This window comes from Naumovozyma castellii, chromosome 10 (assembly GCF_000237345.1).
Source record: "Naumovozyma castellii chromosome 10, complete genome".
NCBI classification, from domain to species: Eukaryota; Fungi; Ascomycota; class Saccharomycetes; order Saccharomycetales; family Saccharomycetaceae; genus Naumovozyma; species Naumovozyma castellii.
The window spans coordinates 17,680-34,969 of record NC_016500.1 but is presented as its reverse complement, the minus strand read 5'-3'; the positions used below and the strand labels follow the sequence as shown (position 1 = coordinate 34,969).

Below are 17,290 nucleotides of genomic sequence, written 5' to 3'. Positions count from 1 at the left end.
CTAAATAATACTCTTTCCAAAATGGCTAGAAGACCAGCTAGATGTTACAGATACCAAAAGAACAAGCCTTACCCAAAGTCTAGATACAACAGAGCTGTCCCAGACTCTAAGATCAGAATCTACGATTTAGGTAAGAAGAAGGCCACTGTCGATGAATTCCCATTGTGTGTCCACTTAGTCTCCAACGAATTGGAACAATTGTCTTCCGAAGCTTTGGAAGCCGCTCGTATTTGTGCTAACAAGTACGTTACCACTGTCTCTGGTAGAGAATCTTTCCACTTGAGAGTCAGAGTTCATCCTTTCCATGTCTTGAGAATTAACAAGATGTTGTCTTGTGCCGGTGCCGATAGATTGCAACAAGGTATGAGAGGTGCTTGGGGTAAGCCTCACGGTTTGGCCGCTAGAGTTGACATTGGTCAAATTATCTTCTCTGTCAGAACCAAGGATAACAACAAGGACGTTGTCATTGAAGGTTTAAGAAGAGCTAGATACAAGTTCCCAGGTCAACAAAAGATTATTTTGTCCAAGAAATGGGGTTTCACCTCTTTGGACAGAGCTGAATACATCAAGAGAAGAGATGCTGGTGAAGTCAAGGATGACGGTTCTTTCGTTAAGTTCTTGTCTAAGAAGGGTTCTTTGGAAGACAACTTCAGAGAATTCCCAGAATACTTCACTAAGGCTTAATTAATTATTTGATTTGTTCTTATATTCTATCATATACTATATTATATATAAATTATTTTAATTTAAACAACTTTTTGTATTCTTTTTTTTAATCAGATGTTTTATTCTTTTGTTTCCATTTTGACGTACCTCTGAACTGTGTTAAATTATGCTGCTTGGTATAAAGCTTCCACTTTTGTTTGACCTCAATGACACTTCGGACTTTCATATTAGATATATTATAGAATCGAAACTTGGTGAGATCCTACTCCCATATAATAACTTAGTTTATAACAATCTTCCCACCATTTTGGCTGGAAGCATGTAAAATTATACTCGATAGAAGAATAAATGAGTTATCTATTAATGAACATAATTTTTACCCGACCTAATGAAATCTAATGAAATTAACTGTCCCTTAAAATATCATACCAATTTCTTCTCTTACTAAGATATTATTACTCAAACGAGTGAGTAATAATGAGTGCCGTTTGCATTGGTGTCTTTTATCAAATATTTTTATTCCTTTTTATCCCTTTAGTCTTAGTTGTAGTCAGAATCGATTATTGGTACGGATGGGAACATGAATTAAGAGTTAGGAAAATAGAAATAGAAAACAATATAAAACGGACTGCTTTACATTAATTCATAGTCTGCTAACTATGAAGCTATTTTGTTGTTCGTGTGAATAGAAAAAAAAATTAGTATACAAATGAATAATAAATGTCTTTTCTTGTCAGGATTTCAAAGACGGAATTGATTTTCAATAAGGAATAAAGGAATTAGGCAATTTCATTTTATACTCATGTTTAATTGCAAGGTTAAACTCAACTTTGAATATCATTACTTCCAAAAGTTCAATTTTAACCATATTAGCAAAAAACCGCAAAGGGAGAAATTTCAATCGCAAATGTTTTTGTCCTTTTTAGTAGTTTGTTAATTAATTAACAATAATTGAGAAAATAACTTGAATTATTCAATTTCCTCATCTGGAATGCTTGAAAAGTATTGATCAACCAAAGATATTTTGGCAAGAAAATATTTTTCTAAAAATGATTTTTAATTGCTCCAAGAAAAAAAGGTTATGACCAATTAAAAAAGTCTTATTTAAATTTGTTTATTTGGCTCTTGTAATACTGACCGTAATAACAAGGGATTATTTGAACTTGATTTTTAGTTTTAAGAGTAATTATTAAATAAATTTAAATTTTAAATCAGCAAAACTTTTAAAACTTAAGTTTTAATATAAATAAAAAAAACCCGGAGCACAATTTCAACTAATACTAATAATTTACACAATTAAGCAATATAACCTCACTAAAATCTTTGTAATTCGTTTCATTAAAGCTTAAGAAAATATATATAAAACGAAACATAGAAGGTTCGAAGGGACGCCCCGGGCGAAACTGTTTTGTTAAGGGTTTTTACCTAACGTCAAATGATAGAACTTTTTTTGGAAGCTATACATTGAACTCATCTTCAAAGAGAAGGCAAGCAAGATATTTGAACTTGAGTTGTTCTCCATGTCCTCATTGTTGCAAAAATGCCTGGTCAGGAACCGATATAGTCTAAAATCCCAATTGCGACTATCTCTTCCACCTATTAGAACATTAAGAAATGCACCAAAATTCGATGAATTCGAACTATATGGTAAAAAACTAAACAACACTGAATATCATCCCCAAAAACCAGAGAATGAATCTCCTGATGAACCTTTTGATTGGGGTGTTTTACAGGATAAGAAGGGTGGTACTAGTGAAATGGAACGGATGGATCGAATCATCAAGATGAAAAAATTGGGTGGGATGGCTCAGGGACTTCTTATTGTTATTGGATTGGGTGTTTGTTTGAATATCTATCTTAAGTGGGCTAATGTAGAGAATTGGTGGTTAAAAACTTTTAATCGTGACTTGAAGATTGACGAGAAGAAGTTGTCCTTTGACAAAACAGGAAAGGCAGAGGGTAAAGCAATAAAATTGCCTGTGATTGATAAAGAAGAATTGAAATTTGATGTACCTGGGTTATATTTTTGGGGCGGTGGGAAGAAAGTTAAATTTCCCAGACGAGTTACGCAGTTTGATAATTTGAAGCTAAGAGACGTTTGTCTTGTCGATGATCAATATAATTTTGCCGTTGATGACAGGGGAAACCTAATAGAATGGAATCTCAAAGATAACAAATTCAATATTATATTAAAAGAACAAGATTTGCAAAAAGTGAAAGAATCTAATGGTTGCTTGTATGGATTAAATAAAAAGGGTGAGGTGCTTATAATTCCATATAGAGATGGAGATTTGGATAACCGACTTGAACGGTATTTGGCTCTACCAGGCAAACTAGAATCCATGATTACTCCTTGGAAACGTGGTCCACGATATGGTCTCAAGATAATGACAGATGGATTGTTCGACCCCTCCATTAGAGAGAACAAGATTGTTGATTTTGATGTTGGTTTAGAACACATGCTGCTACTATCGAATCAGGGAAAAGTATACTCATGTTCTACTGGATGGAAAGAAAATAATGAACTCAGGAAGTCAAGAGGACAGTTTGGTGTCCCTTCATTGTCCCAGTTTGATAAATTTCCTGAGTTAAATCGGTTATACGAAATTAAATTCTTACAGGGGAATACTGATAACCAGAAAATTATAAAGAAAATCTCATGTGGTGGGTTTCACAACTTAGTATTAGACTCTAACAATGAATGCCATTCATTTGGTTGGAATAGATTTGGTCAGTTGGGTTTCCCCATTACCTACATGATGGAAGAAATTTCATACCCGAAATTGATTCCTATGGTTAGCTTTGGACAATTTTATCCATCTAATGAGAATATTGAATTGAGAATAGTTGACATTGATTGTAATGAAGAGACTTCATTTTTCACCGTGGAGGTTTCTACCGCAAATAATCGTAAGGATGTCAAGAGAAGTTATGATTATTTTAGTATGGGTAATGGTATTTATGGTGAATTAGGTAACGGGAGCGTGAAAAATTCCCAGTGGGAACCTACCATGTTAAAGTTAGCAAGAACGGATACAAATGACAACATAAATGAATGGATATGCAATGGAAAATCTCATCACTTGTTGATGAAATCTAATGATGGTAACATATTAAGTTGGGGATTGAATGATAATGGGCAATTAGGAAACGGTAAGGAAAAGATAAAGGGAATTAAACCAGCATACATGCCACGAATTCTTGAATGCGGTGATAAAAGCTTTGAGGAATTAAGTGGTACCAAGTTAAAATTAGCCGATAACAGTCAACAGAAATTGGCCATTGGTAAAGATAGTTGTTGTTTATATTGGAGTTCTTACAAACAAGTTTGAACTAGTTTGTATATATTGTCTAATTAATATTCTTGAAATTTTACGATGTTTATATTACATGTTTTGTTTTAGTTTATCTAAGATACTTAAGTAACAGATACATGGATAAGAATAATAAGAATAATAAAGTATAAAATATGACTTTATCCGTGAATACTCTCTTGTTTATATTATGAATAGTTTCATCTGACACACCCAATGTCCTTAAACTATTAGACATTCTATCTTGAACAGAATCCAGAATTTTATTTTGATGAACTATATCATCAAATGATTGATACCCCATCTCCAAAATCATATCTAGTTGAGCATTCCCTCTTTCAAAAATAGACTGTTCCTTTTGAAGTCCATTATACAGTGGCAACGCACTCTGTTGTTGGGATCTATTGGAAAACGAACGATCATTAATATCGTTGTCGTTATGTATTATTCTCTTATTCATGGTAGAATCCTCCACGAATGGATTTGCCGTTGATTGTGAGCTAAACAACTGAGTTCTTGCATTTGATTGATTATAATTCGCCTTTAATTCCTTAAATTTTGTTGTAAAATCATGTAGATCTGCCCTCAATGTAGCCAATTTATTATTAAATTTTTCCACTTTGACGTCGTCTTCCCCATTACCATTGGCATGAGTCTTTAAAAATTGGTCCAATTGCGTAATGGATTTCTCAAAAGATACTAATGTTGCTGAGATGGCACCTTGTAACGAGATAGGGGCGGTCAAGTTCTCGTTTTCAAAAGTGATTAGGTCCCTTTGGAGTTGAGTCTTCTGCTTCACTGCATGGTTGTATATAGCGTTCTGCGATGCAAGGAATGTAAAAACTAGTTAGTATTAGTGTGGCAATGCTAAGAGTAATTGCTGGGGAGCACATACCATTTCGAAAGAGACCCTGTAGCTATATGCTTTACCGTATCTTCTCCATTCTGTTGGAAAGTTTCATCTGTTCGTTCTTCACACGTTGAAGTTATTATTCTGTGCGACGCGTCGACGCGTTCGTTTCGGTTTGCTGCGTTGCCATTTTGGTGCTGGTTCTAATAGATGCTGGCTATCAAGAAGCAGTCGTTCATGAATGCAAGGGATTCTCTGTTCACATACGCTGGCTCACTTTGTATATATAACAAACAAGCTGCTCGCATCCGTGCTATTATTGTTTCCATCGTGTTTGCTTGCTATACATCAACGACGTACTGCTCTCTATCACCAGCTCATCCTCTCGGTTTGCTAAATTAACAGAAATAAAACACCAGACAACTACCCATTATCACTTATGGATCCTGCTACCCCTCCAAGATCAAGATCAAATGGATCTAGTACCGCCACAGCAAGAAACCAAAACAGGTTTTCCAATGTGAACTCCTCCAACAACGATAATATTCTTCAAACGCCAAATAAAAACTCCTCTTTGTCCATTAGACCCCCAGTGACACCAAGCACTGTACAGAAATTCAAGAACCAACCATTCTTACAGCCTCCCAATGCTGCTTTAAACAGAAGAGGTAACACAGGTTTGAAATCACCAGAGATTTCTCCCTTTATAAGGAGATCCTCCATTGGCTTAAATCTTACAAATGATAATAGTAGACTCGTAAAGAGTGCCAACAATTTACAGGCTGTAAGTAAAGTATTGTTCCCTACGTCGGCATCCCCATCTACCTCACCGGATAATTTGGAACTGCTGCCGCCAAATACTTCTGCTTCATTCTCATCATTCACATTCTCACAGGACAGATCAACGTCACCTACGCCCAAGACTAAGAGGACAAATCATGACATATTTGATTCTCAATTCCAAATAAATTATGAACAACAACAGCAACCATTACAATCTCAAAAGATACAGAAAATAGTTCCTGGAACGCCCAGTGATAAGATAATAACAACTCCACAGGATCCCTCAGAGAGGGAGCAGATGGATACGGATGTAGATTCCGAGTTGGAAGATGAGAATATAATTATTAAAAATGACGTATCGAGTTACAATCCATTCATGGACTCTAAAGTCCCAACGAGAGAAGAACGTTTACAAAGAAGACAAAAACTTATCAGCGAAAATCCAGATATTGAAGATACAATCACTTACATTAATAAGAGAGATAAGACAAAAGTGACTAAGATAAAATTGGATAAGGAACAGAGAGAATCTTATAAACCAAGAATGCTATTCGAGGACGAAATATATAATGATCAGGATAAACAATAAAGAAATGCAATGCTGGAGCATACATATATAACTAAATAAAAATAAACGTTTCAACTTTTGTTTCCATATATGCTGTTGATATTGTGTCTTATTAACGTATAATATATATATATATATATATATATATATATTGGCACGTGACCTGTCGTCACTCAGAACGGCTCCTTAATACGTAATTTGATGAAATTAGTATTATTGGAAAATTCGATCCGATCCAAAATATACAACATTAACTTGTAAGAGAACACCAATTTGCAAACCTTTGCTAAACACAGGAGTCTTAATTCACACCATACGCCCTAAAAGATGCGATTGTCTCAAACTTTGATAGCGTTTTTTCTCTTTGTTTCCACTATAATTGCACATCCTTTAACCACGGAAGGGGAGGACGAAGATGCTAAGAAATTGGAACAAGCATTTTCATTACCTGATCTCGTCAAGCTAAAGGATAACAGTGTCCCCTCTCATTGGCAGCTCAGTGATTCGACCAAATTGAACGAAGGTAGAGTGATTCTAACTCCACAAGTCAACTCCAAAGGTTCTCTCTGGTTGAAAAATGCATACCCATTGAAAGATGCTTTTACGATCGAATGGACTTTCAGATCAGTTGGCTTTGTCGGTAAATCTCCCTTAAATGGTCTTGCATTTTGGTTTATTAACGAAAAGGGCCTCAAAGATGATCATAATTTATTTAATGGTCCATCTAAATTTGATGGGTTAAATTTCGTAGTGGATTCCAATGGTCCAACGGGTCCCTCTATTAGAGCTCAATTGAATGATGGATCGGCATCCTTCACTAATGAAATTGTTTATGATCAATCATTTGCTTATTGTTTATTTGGATATCAGGATTCCTCAGTACCTTCCACTATAAGATTAACTTATGATAGATCCGATGATAATTTATTGAAATTACAAGTGGATAATAGAGTTTGTTTCCAAACCAGAAAGATTCAATTACCTGAATCGAAATATAAGATTGGTGTTTCTGCCACTGTGGGGAAAGATTTAGAATCCTTTGAAATTCTAAAGATGAATTTGTATAATGGTGTTATTCATGATTCTTTAATCCCCAATGTTAATGCTATGGGTCAACCTAGATTTGTGACCAAGATGATAGATACCAAGACCGGGAAGGAAAAACTTGTAGATAAGGAGACTAAGAATATGCTGGAGGATAAAGTTACCAACTATGAGATTATGAAAAAGTTGAATCGTGTAGAGGGTAAAGTGTTGGCTAATGATATCAGTGGGCTGGAAGAACAATTGAATCAAATTATTAAGTTGCAAAGTGATTTAATCAAATATATGGAACAATTTTCCTCTACAGTCAACTCACAATTGAAAGTTTCAGGAGGTGGTGAAACGGGGAAGGAAACTTCGAGCGAACAATTTAAAGATTTATTAAATTTTAATGAAAACGTTAAAAAGATGCTGGATGAGACGGAAAGATTGAGAGAGCAGAATAAGAATGTCAATTTACAAGGCCCTCACATTGATGATATTGTAGCGCGACTAGCCGTGTGGCTAGTGCCACTATTTTTAATTGTTGCCGTAGTAGCCTATTACACTTTCAAGATCAGACAAGAGATTGTGAAGACGAAATTGTTGTAGGAGTACCGGGCAGGCAATTCTATACGTGTGTCATATACTATATAATATCTATTTACCGTAATGAACAATGGATAAGTCATTGCAGTGGATAAGAAAGTATGCACCAGGAGTCGGGGGTGCTGTGCCCAAGGCCCAGTGCAGCAGTTGTGCTGGTTCCTGGCAGAGCCATTGCGTAGAGGATGTTATCGTATAGATTAACGTTAGAGATTTCAACACAGAAACTCATCAGGGAGAAAACTTAACGTTCGCGTCACCCAACAAAAAGTGGATTTTCAACCGAGACTAAAGGTAAATTGCCACAGGGTCTCATCTGGCCACGTTGTCACAAAGCTATAAATATATTCACATATCGTGGGCCTCTATCCCTATATCCATAATCTCTATTTCGGACCTTTGTGGCTGTGTATCTTGCCCTTGCTCTCTCGGAACGTAACGTAACATTAGTATTAGTACTTCATCCCACACCATTCCAATTCAATAAATTATTAAGGATGTCAGATTACCAGGAAAAGCTGGTGCCCGCGAAGGAGTCGAGGGGGTCTTCACTAGCTAGCTTCCCGTCCAGTTTGTCAATGGATTTCAGCGAGGCTACCATACCGTTGGAATCCTTCAGGACCAGGTCGAGGCTCTTACTGAATAGAATATTTGCATCCCTAAAGAAAAAGCAAGTTTACAAATTCGTAGCGATTCTTCTCTTGGTCACTTGTGTGACTGTGTTGAGAAATGGAAGGAATGAACCTTCGTTGTTTACCGCCGTCAACAAGAATACTGTCTCTAAGAAGAAAGATTTGCTTAATGTGGATATATCGAAACAATTGAGATTTATTCCATGGTCCAAGCTACCATTGAATGAGGAGACGACGAACCAACAATTCAAGAAGGCTGGGGTTACTGGGTTTGTATCTAATTTGGTCGCCATTAGGGACACATTTAAATGTGAAGACTGTATATATGATAACACAATAGAATATTCCGATTGGAGTGAACTTCTAGAAGACGATTTAATTGCGTTAAGACGCCAAATGTTGAAGAGAAATAATGCTCTTTCAAAAGAAGTCAAAGATAAGAAAGAGGACGATTGGTCAGAAGAAAAAATCATAAAGGAACATTGGTTTAGATTCGGTGGTGCACCTATATGGTTGGAGACAGAGCAATGTTTCTTGGTGTTTACTAGACTAGGTTATACCAGAGGTAACAAAGGTCATCCTCACGTTTCCCTGATTAGAGCCCAAGCCTTCGATAGAGATTGGAAGGAAATTCAAAATAAACGTATCCCATTTAGTGATGTCGTCATGCCCTCCGATTTAGACAAAGAATTACAATTACTGGATAGAGAGTTGGGTGCCAGCTCATGTGACCCGCTCCAAGGTGAGCCAACCATGTATGAAGAATGTATTGTGGAAAAGACTAAGAATTCTTTGAAGAGTACACAAAGAAGAGAGGAAATCTTATCAAGATATTTCTTAACATTCCCTACAATCATTGATGTGCCATTTGTATTCCATGGTGACTTGAACGGACCGGAGGATCCACACGTCATCTTGAGGAAGACAGAATCCATGGAGGAACCAGTATTGGTGTTCAATATGCTCGATGAAGTGGAAAAAAAGAGAAGAATCTTTTCGTTCATGCCATTCAGGAAGATTGATCCCCTAGTGAAATTTACTGTTCCAAGCTTGAAATTAAACGAAAAGGAAAAAAATTGGACACCTTTCTTCCATAATGATTTCCATAATAGTAAACTATCCAGAGGTACCATTCATTTCATTTATAGTTTCAAGCCCTTAAGGATATTGCAATGTTCTCTAAATGATGGTATTTGTGATGTTGTATTCGGGAAAACTGAACGGAGTTCAGATGACGATAAGGATGGTGAGACCTATGGTAGCATGCGTGGTGGGACACAATTTTATAAACTTCCATCTGTTTTACCTGGTATTGAAGATAAAACCATGTGGTTAGGGTTCCCCAAATTACATTTATTCAATAGTGGTTGTAATACTCATTATTATAGGCCCATGATGGCGTTGTTGGTGGAGGAGAAAGGTACTTATAACTTAGAATTGGAAGTACCGGTATTAGATTTCGGCCTTGATGTGAAATCGTGGAACTTGAAAGGGTATTATTGTGATCATATTAGTATTTTGAGTCCGAATTCCATTGCCTATTGGGAAGTGGTTAACCAAGATCCAGTAACCAAGGAATATGAAGATTATCTTGCTGTGTCGATGAGTGAAGCAGACACCTTCTCTAGAGTGATTGTATTGAAGGGTGTCTTGAATTACATTCTGGGTATCTACAGGGATAAGCAAATCAATGAGAGTTTTCAACTTGGTGATGAAGCTTCTATTGCTTCAGCTAAGACTTTAAAATGTATGGACGAGTTTGCAAGACAGCAATCTAGCAAATACGACAAATCACATCCCAAACCTTGAGACCATTCACAAGACTACTACTACTACTACTACTAATATTAATAACATATAGACTACAATAGAATACGTAATTTTTTTTTGCTGACAAAAAAATGATAGCACCGTTTCCATCCGAGCCGGTCCGCTGAAACGAATATGAAGGGGAACTTTTCGTATAAAGACAAAGAAGAACCAAGTCTTAATATTCAATGCTAATTCTTGGTCCCTCTCAAAAAATAAGAGCATTCAATAACAGCCTAAAATGGTTCAAGCTAAACAATGGGTAATGAAAGCCGCCCCAATCCCTGGGAAGCCATTCAATTTCAACTTTAAGGATGACAAGGCTACATTCAAACTAATTGAGAAGGAATTATCTGAGAAGGATCTATCTGACGGGGATCTACTAGTGCAAACCTGCTATTTGTCCAATGATCCTGCACAGAAATTTTGGATTGCCACAGTGGATAAGAATTACTCTGCTGGTGTTTCTCCAGGTGAAATTATTCCTGCAAGAGGGATTGGAAAAGTAATTGCGTCGAAGAATGCCGGGTACCAAGTTGGTGACTACATTAGTACATACACTGGATGGACTACACATGTCGTCATCACGAAGACCAAATTGGACGAAGGATTCTCATCCAAGATTTCCAAAGATAAAGTAGGGGAATTATGGTGGTATCTTTCTGTGTTTGGTGGTACTGCATTGACCGCTTATTTTATTTTTTATAAGTATGCAGAATTGCAAGAAAGAGAGGAGGATTATGGTAAAGTGTTTTTAATCTCCGGTGCTGCTGGAGCCGTGGGTAATGTATGTATTCAATTAGCAGTTCACGCATTCAAGGCTTCTAAAGTTATTGCCATTGCTGGTGGTGCCGAAAAGGTTAAATATGTGGAATCCTTTGGTAAGAATGTTGTTGGTGTAGATTACAAGGACCCCAATTTCAAGGAAAATTTAATGAAAGCAGCTGGTGGAGTCAATACTGTTGATTATTTCATTGACAATGTTGGTGGTGAGATTCTTGATTTGGGTGTCAATTTATTGAAGCAAAAAGCCATGTTATTAGCCTGTGGTTCCATTAGTGGGTATAATGATTCTTCGAAACTGGTATTTAAGAATTATGTCTCTGTTATAACGAAGAGATTAACCATTAAAGGGTTATTGTTGACTGACAACCTTAGTGAATTCCCTCAAGGTATGGCCAAATTGCAAGAATTAGTGCAAAAGGGATCACTTGATGTGGCTACCTCAGCAACTTTGAAGGATGCCACGGGTGATAAATTCCAAGAAGTTCCATTGATTTGGGATGGATTATTCAAGGGTACCAATAAGGGTAAATTGATAACTAAGGTCTGTGACTGCTGTTAGATTCTTTTTACGTAAGTAACCTACGTAGGATTATTACGCAATCTATATATTTATGCCTAGAAACATAGCAATCAGTGACCGATGTATTAATTTCCAAAATTTCCCAATTAGGATTGATGGTAAATTTTCCTTCGACTATGGCACTATTGTGTTTAGATCATTCAGAAAAAATGCTTATTTCCTAGAGTCTATCTTGTTTGACATTGTCAATTTCTCCTCTACCCTTTAATCAATAACATGGGCTAGAAGGTTAATGCTACTTTGGACAGGGCCCCCAAATGATTGTACTCACAACTATTTATTTGTGGCAAGAACATAAACACACAGTAAAAGTAATTATTTAATCATGTTCACATTTTCTGGTACACTATGTGCTTGAAACCACTAGAATAAGTCCTAAGAGCATTATCATATTTAACTAGAGTCAGCAGACACCAACATTATTGAGAGCTGTGGTGCCTAACTCTAAAGATTTGAATGATAATAACTTGGTACATACATAAGCTAACAAGGTGTATGAAGAGGGTTCCTTCCATGCCAGACTCTGGCCTGGGCAACATTTGAGAAGGCGCACAACTTTTGTAAAGTTAAAAACATCGTTCTCGTCACTAAGGAGGGACCCAGCTTGACTACATAAGTAATTTAGCTACTCCAAAACAACAGAAAGTAGGCAAATGATTTAGATAGTAGCATCATTGTGCATAAAATTAAAGAAAATCCAGATGAAAAATTATAGAAATACATGTTTCACCCATCTATGAACACCCACAAAATATTACCGGGCTCCAAGTTCTTGATCAAGTCTATGGTTTCAAGGGCCGGGAAGATGGGAGAATATTATCATTGCTTCTTTTGTTAATTTATCATACCGTAAAAATACCTGATAAATAATGATACTTAAAATAATTGGATAGAAGATTCCTTTAATTTATAATTCTCGTGATGCTGGAGTTGTATTTTTACGTCGTTATATGTCAAGAGTGTTTCCTTATTCGATCATTAGATCGGACATTTTTAAGATCGATCTTACCGATCGCAAATGCGCTATTCAGAAAAAAACAATATCTCCTCTTCTCTGTGACATTTGTGTGCGGATAAATAGCGACAACATGAACTGCGTAACTTTAGAGTTGAAAAAATGGCTTGCTCTCTTCTTGGGAAACATTGCCAAAAATTTCAGCTTCCGCTCCAATCTGCCCCAACCTCTGTCGACATAGTATATATCTGTTTTATATTTATTTTGTCTGTCATAATATAGATTCCTTATTCCCTGCATTCCATTAAGTTACTAAAGATGTCAGGCGATTACGGAGTACTGTTGTCTGGCGAGGAATCGAGGAAGTCACCTGAACATGGCTCCCCAGTCAGCTTCTCAATGGATTTCAGCGAGGCTGCCATACCGTTGGAATCCTTCACGACAAGAATAAGGCTTTTACTGAATAGAATATTTGCATCCTTGAAGAAAAATCAAGTTTACAAACTAATAGCGATTCTCCTCTTGGTCACTTGTGTGACTGTGTTGAGTCATGGAAGAAATGAACCTTTCTTGTTTTCTACCGCCGCTGTCAACAAGAATACTGTCTCTAAGAAGAAAGATTTGCTTAATGTGGATATATCGAATCAATTGAGATTTATACCATGGTCCAAACTACCGTTAAGTAAGGAGACGACGAAGCAACACTTCAAAGAGGCTGGGGTTACTGGGTTTGTATCTAATTTGGTCGCCACTAGGGACACATTTAAATGTGAAGACTGTATATATGATAACACAATAGAATATTCCGATTGGAGTGAACTTCTAGAAGACGATTTAATTGCGTTAAGACGCCAAATGTTGAAGAGAAATAATGCTCTTTCAAAAGAAGTCAAAGATAAGAAAGAGGACGATTGGTCAGAAGAAAAAATCATAAAGGAACATTGGTTTAGATTCGGTGGTGCACCTATATGGTTGGAGACAGAGCAATGTTTCTTGGTGTTTACTAGACTAGGTTATACCAGAGGTAACAAAGGTCATCCTCACGTTTCCCTGATTAGAGCCCAAGCCTTCGATAGAGATTGGAAGGAAATTCAAAATAAACGTATCCCATTTAGTGATGTCGTCATGCCCTCCGATTTAGACAAAGAATTACAATTACTGGATAGAGAGTTGGGTGCCAGCTCATGTGACCCGCTCCAAGGTGAGCCAACCATGTATGAAGAATGTATTGTGGAAAAGACTAAGAATTCTTTGAAGAGTACACAAAGAAGAGAGGAAATCTTATCAAGATATTTCTTAACATTCCCTACAATCATTGATGTGCCATTTGTATTCCATGGTGACTTGAACGGACCGGAGGATCCACACGTCATCTTGAGGAAGACAGAATCCATGGAGGAACCAGTATTGGTGTTCAATATGCTCGATGAAGTGGAAAAAAAGAGAAGAATCTTTTCGTTCATGCCATTCAGGAAGATTGATCCCCTAGTGAAATTTACTGTTCCAAGCTTGAAATTAAACGAAAAGGAAAAAAATTGGACACCTTTCTTCCATAATGATTTCCATAATAGTAAACTATCCAGAGGTACCATTCATTTCATTTATAGTTTCAAGCCCTTAAGGATATTGCAATGTTCTCTAAATGATGGTATTTGTGATGTTGTATTCGGGAAAACTGAACGGAGTTCAGATGACGATAAGGATGGTGAGACCTATGGTAGCATGCGTGGTGGGACACAATTTTATAAACTTCCATCTGTTTTACCTGGTATTGAAGATAAAACCATGTGGTTAGGGTTCCCCAAATTACATTTATTCAATAGTGGTTGTAATACTCATTATTATAGGCCCATGATGGCGTTGTTGGTGGAGGAGAAAGGTACTTATAACTTAGAATTGGAAGTACCGGTATTAGATTTCGGCCTTGATGTGAAATCGTGGAACTTGAAAGGGTATTATTGTGATCATATTAGTATTTTGAGTCCGAATTCCATTGCCTATTGGGAAGTGGTTAACCAAGATCCAGTAACCAAGGAATATGAAGATTATCTTGCTGTATCGATGAGTGAAGCAGACACCTTCTCTAGAGTGATTGTATTGAAGGGTGTCTTGAATTACATTCTGGGTATCTACAGGGATAAGCAAATCAATGAGAGTTTTCAACTTGGTGATGAAGCCTCTATTGCTTCAGCAAAGACTTTAAAATGTATGGACGAGTTTGCAAGACAGCAATCTAGCAAATACGACAAGTCACATCCCAAACCTTGAGACCATTTGTAACAATATAGACACGTTTATACTACCACTAATAATAGGAAAAAGAAGAAGAAGAAAGCTGCATCTACACAATACATAATTAAATCATCTTTCCTTGAATACAGTCAAACATTTTGGTTATGCAAGGTACCGTATGCATAGCCATTCCTGTTTATAGCACAATCTATTTTTAATATCAGTTATAAATAGCGTGATATGATGCATTTCTTTACATAGCTTCTTACTGAAACAGCAGCCCTTTTAATTGTATCAGGTGACATTGGTTTCAACATACTATTTCCAAACAAAGAAAAATTAACCGCCTACAAGAATGTTACGTAAGCGATTGTTTCTTGTTGTTGTTTTGCCCTTACCCGATTGGGAAAAGATCTTCATCCATCCAAAAAAGGAAAAGAAACTGTGGCATATTTGGTCACCGCCCAGACAAAGCCGCAGGAAACCCTTTGTTGTCTGGGGCCGCTGCGGCAGTTTCTGTGCGCGGCGTTCGAGCCGTTGTTTTTTGTGCAAATTTCGCTTTTCCTTTTTTCTTTGTTTCCGTCGAGCTTTTGCTCCTCCCTTTCCTCTGACACTTTTTGAAACTTTTCATCCAACAAACTGAACTAAAACAACTGGACTTAACTAAGTGCTATCTGCAATTACAATTACAACCACAAACAACACACTGCTAGACCCATATAACAGAACTACACAATACCGGAGTGTCTATCCATTACAGAACAATACAAATATCCATATAGCATTTTTTCTCTTTTCACCATCTTCTTCCATCTCAACCACACTACCACAACAAAAACATACAAACCATTAAAAAATGTCCTATGAGGATTTCAGGGATAACTACCTACTGGACTACCCTCTTGCGCCTCCAGAGGAGTTGCCTAAAAAACCATTATCTGACTATATAGTAGCATGCATATTATCCCTAGCCGTAGCATTCGGTGGATTCATTACTGGCTGGGATACAGGTACCATTTCAGGTATCGTCGCCCAGGAAGACTTTATACAAAGGTTCGGTGAGCGACGTAGCAACGGTTCACATCATTTGTCCAATGCAAGAACGGGGATTATCGTCTCCCTGTTCAATATAGGGTGTGCCGTTGGAGGGATTGTTTTATCCAGAGTTGGTGATAAATTTGGTAGAAAGAAAGGGCTGATGGTCGTCATCGTCATATATATTGTGGGGGTCATTGTACAAATATCCACACAAAAGGCCTGGTATCAATATTTCATTGGAAGAGTCGTCTCAGGACTGGGTGTCGGTGGTATTGCCGTGTTATGTCCCATGTTAATTTCTGAAATTTCACCAAAACATTTGAGAGGAACTTGCATATCATTTTATCAATTGATGATTACCGCAGGGATCTTCCTGGGGTATTGTACCAATTATGGTACTAAAGATTATAACAATTCTGTGCAATGGAGAGTGCCCCTCGGGTTATCATTTGCATGGGCTTTAATTATGATTGTTATCTTATTTTTCGTTCCTGAATCACCTAGATTTCTTTGTGAAATAAATGACCCGGAAAAGGCAAAGAGATCCATCGCTAAGATCCATAACGTAAGTGTAAAGGATCCATCTGTACAAACTGAAGTCGATTTAATCATGTCAGGTGTAGAATCTGAAAAATTAGCAGGTAGTGCATCGTGGCGTGAATTGTTATCCACAAGGACAAAAGTAAGACAAAGAGTAATTATGGGTATCATGATCTTAATGTTACAACAATTGACTGGTGATAATTATTTCTTCTACTATGGTACAATTGTGTTTAGATCTGTCGGATTAAACGATTCTTTCCAAACATCCATCGTCTTTGGTGTCGTCAATTTCTTTTCAACGTTCTTCGCTCTATATACAGTGGATAACGTCGGTCGAAGATTAATGTTACTTTGGGCGGGTGCCGCAATGACTGCATGCTTAATTATTTATTCATCTGTCGGTGTGACAAGATTATGGCCACACGGTGAAGGTAATGGCTCATCTAAGGGTGCAGGTAATTGTATGATCGTGTTCACCTCATTTTACATTTTCTGCTACGCCATGAGTTGGGCACCAATCCCATGGGTTCTTGTTGCAGAATCATACCCAATAAGAGTTAAATCAAAATGTATGGCAGTGTCAGCAGCATCAAATTGGATATGGGGGTTTCTTATCAGTTTCTTCACTCCATTTATTACATCTTCCATTAATTTTTATTATGGTTATGTCTTTGTTGGCTGTCTAGTATTTTCATGGTTTTATGTGTTTTTCTTCATTCCTGAAACAAAGGGTTTGTCATTAGAAGAAATTCAAACTCTTTGGGATGAAGGTGTAGCACCTTGGAAATCCGCTAAATGGGTTCGTCCATCGAAAAGAACTTATGATTATGATCTAGAAAAATTCCAAAAGGATGAAAATCCATGGTATAAAGCATTTAATTAATAAAGCATGTTAGCATTTAGGC

General features: G+C 36.9%; 9 protein-coding genes across 9 annotated transcripts; 8 read left to right on the top strand and 1 right to left on the bottom strand.

Annotated features, from left to right (window-relative positions):
- Positions 1 to 21: 21 nt before the first annotated feature.
- Positions 22 to 684, top strand: RPL10 (60S ribosomal protein uL16; the record flags this gene model as incomplete). Its single annotated transcript, XM_003678299.1, has 1 exon — positions 22 to 684. One exon carries the CDS (start codon positions 22 to 24, stop codon positions 682 to 684), a length of 663 nt encoding a protein of 220 aa, XP_003678347.1.
- Positions 685 to 2,186: 1,502 nt separating this feature from the next.
- Positions 2,187 to 3,998, top strand: FMP25 (Fmp25p; the record flags this gene model as incomplete). Its single annotated transcript, XM_003678298.1, has 1 exon — positions 2,187 to 3,998. One exon carries the CDS (start codon positions 2,187 to 2,189, stop codon positions 3,996 to 3,998), a length of 1,812 nt encoding a protein of 603 aa, XP_003678346.1.
- A 73-nt stretch (positions 3,999 to 4,071) lies between these two features.
- On the bottom strand, positions 4,072 to 4,878 carry BOS1 (Bos1p; the record flags this gene model as incomplete). Its single annotated transcript, XM_003678297.1, has 2 exons — positions 4,072 to 4,800; positions 4,876 to 4,878. The coding sequence occupies 2 exons, from the start codon at positions 4,876 to 4,878 to the stop codon at positions 4,072 to 4,074; spliced, it is 732 nt and encodes a 243-aa protein (XP_003678345.1).
- A 391-nt stretch (positions 4,879 to 5,269) lies between these two features.
- On the top strand, positions 5,270 to 6,202 carry SIC1 (cyclin-dependent protein serine/threonine kinase inhibiting protein SIC1; the record flags this gene model as incomplete). Its single annotated transcript, XM_003678296.1, has 1 exon — positions 5,270 to 6,202. The coding sequence occupies one exon, from the start codon at positions 5,270 to 5,272 to the stop codon at positions 6,200 to 6,202; it is 933 nt and encodes a 310-aa protein (XP_003678344.1).
- A 306-nt stretch (positions 6,203 to 6,508) lies between these two features.
- NCAS0J00210 (uncharacterized protein) lies at positions 6,509 to 7,816 on the top strand (the record flags this gene model as incomplete). Its single annotated transcript, XM_003678295.1, has 1 exon — positions 6,509 to 7,816. The coding sequence occupies one exon, from the start codon at positions 6,509 to 6,511 to the stop codon at positions 7,814 to 7,816; it is 1,308 nt and encodes a 435-aa protein (XP_003678343.1).
- Positions 7,817 to 8,307: 491 nt separating this feature from the next.
- On the top strand, positions 8,308 to 10,251 carry NCAS0J00200 (uncharacterized protein; the record flags this gene model as incomplete). The annotated part of the gene is made up of 1 exon (XM_003678294.1): positions 8,308 to 10,251. The coding sequence occupies one exon, from the start codon at positions 8,308 to 8,310 to the stop codon at positions 10,249 to 10,251; it is 1,944 nt and encodes a 647-aa protein (XP_003678342.1).
- A 241-nt stretch (positions 10,252 to 10,492) lies between these two features.
- On the top strand, positions 10,493 to 11,596 carry NCAS0J00190 (uncharacterized protein; the record flags this gene model as incomplete). Its single annotated transcript, XM_003678293.1, has 1 exon — positions 10,493 to 11,596. The coding sequence occupies one exon, from the start codon at positions 10,493 to 10,495 to the stop codon at positions 11,594 to 11,596; it is 1,104 nt and encodes a 367-aa protein (XP_003678341.1).
- A 1,294-nt stretch (positions 11,597 to 12,890) lies between these two features.
- On the top strand, positions 12,891 to 14,840 carry NCAS0J00180 (uncharacterized protein; the record flags this gene model as incomplete). Its single annotated transcript, XM_003678292.1, has 1 exon — positions 12,891 to 14,840. The coding sequence occupies one exon, from the start codon at positions 12,891 to 12,893 to the stop codon at positions 14,838 to 14,840; it is 1,950 nt and encodes a 649-aa protein (XP_003678340.1).
- An 820-nt stretch (positions 14,841 to 15,660) lies between these two features.
- On the top strand, positions 15,661 to 17,268 carry NCAS0J00170 (sugar porter family MFS transporter; the record flags this gene model as incomplete). Its single annotated transcript, XM_003678291.1, has 1 exon — positions 15,661 to 17,268. The coding sequence occupies one exon, from the start codon at positions 15,661 to 15,663 to the stop codon at positions 17,266 to 17,268; it is 1,608 nt and encodes a 535-aa protein (XP_003678339.1).
- Positions 17,269 to 17,290: the final 22 nt, after the last annotated feature.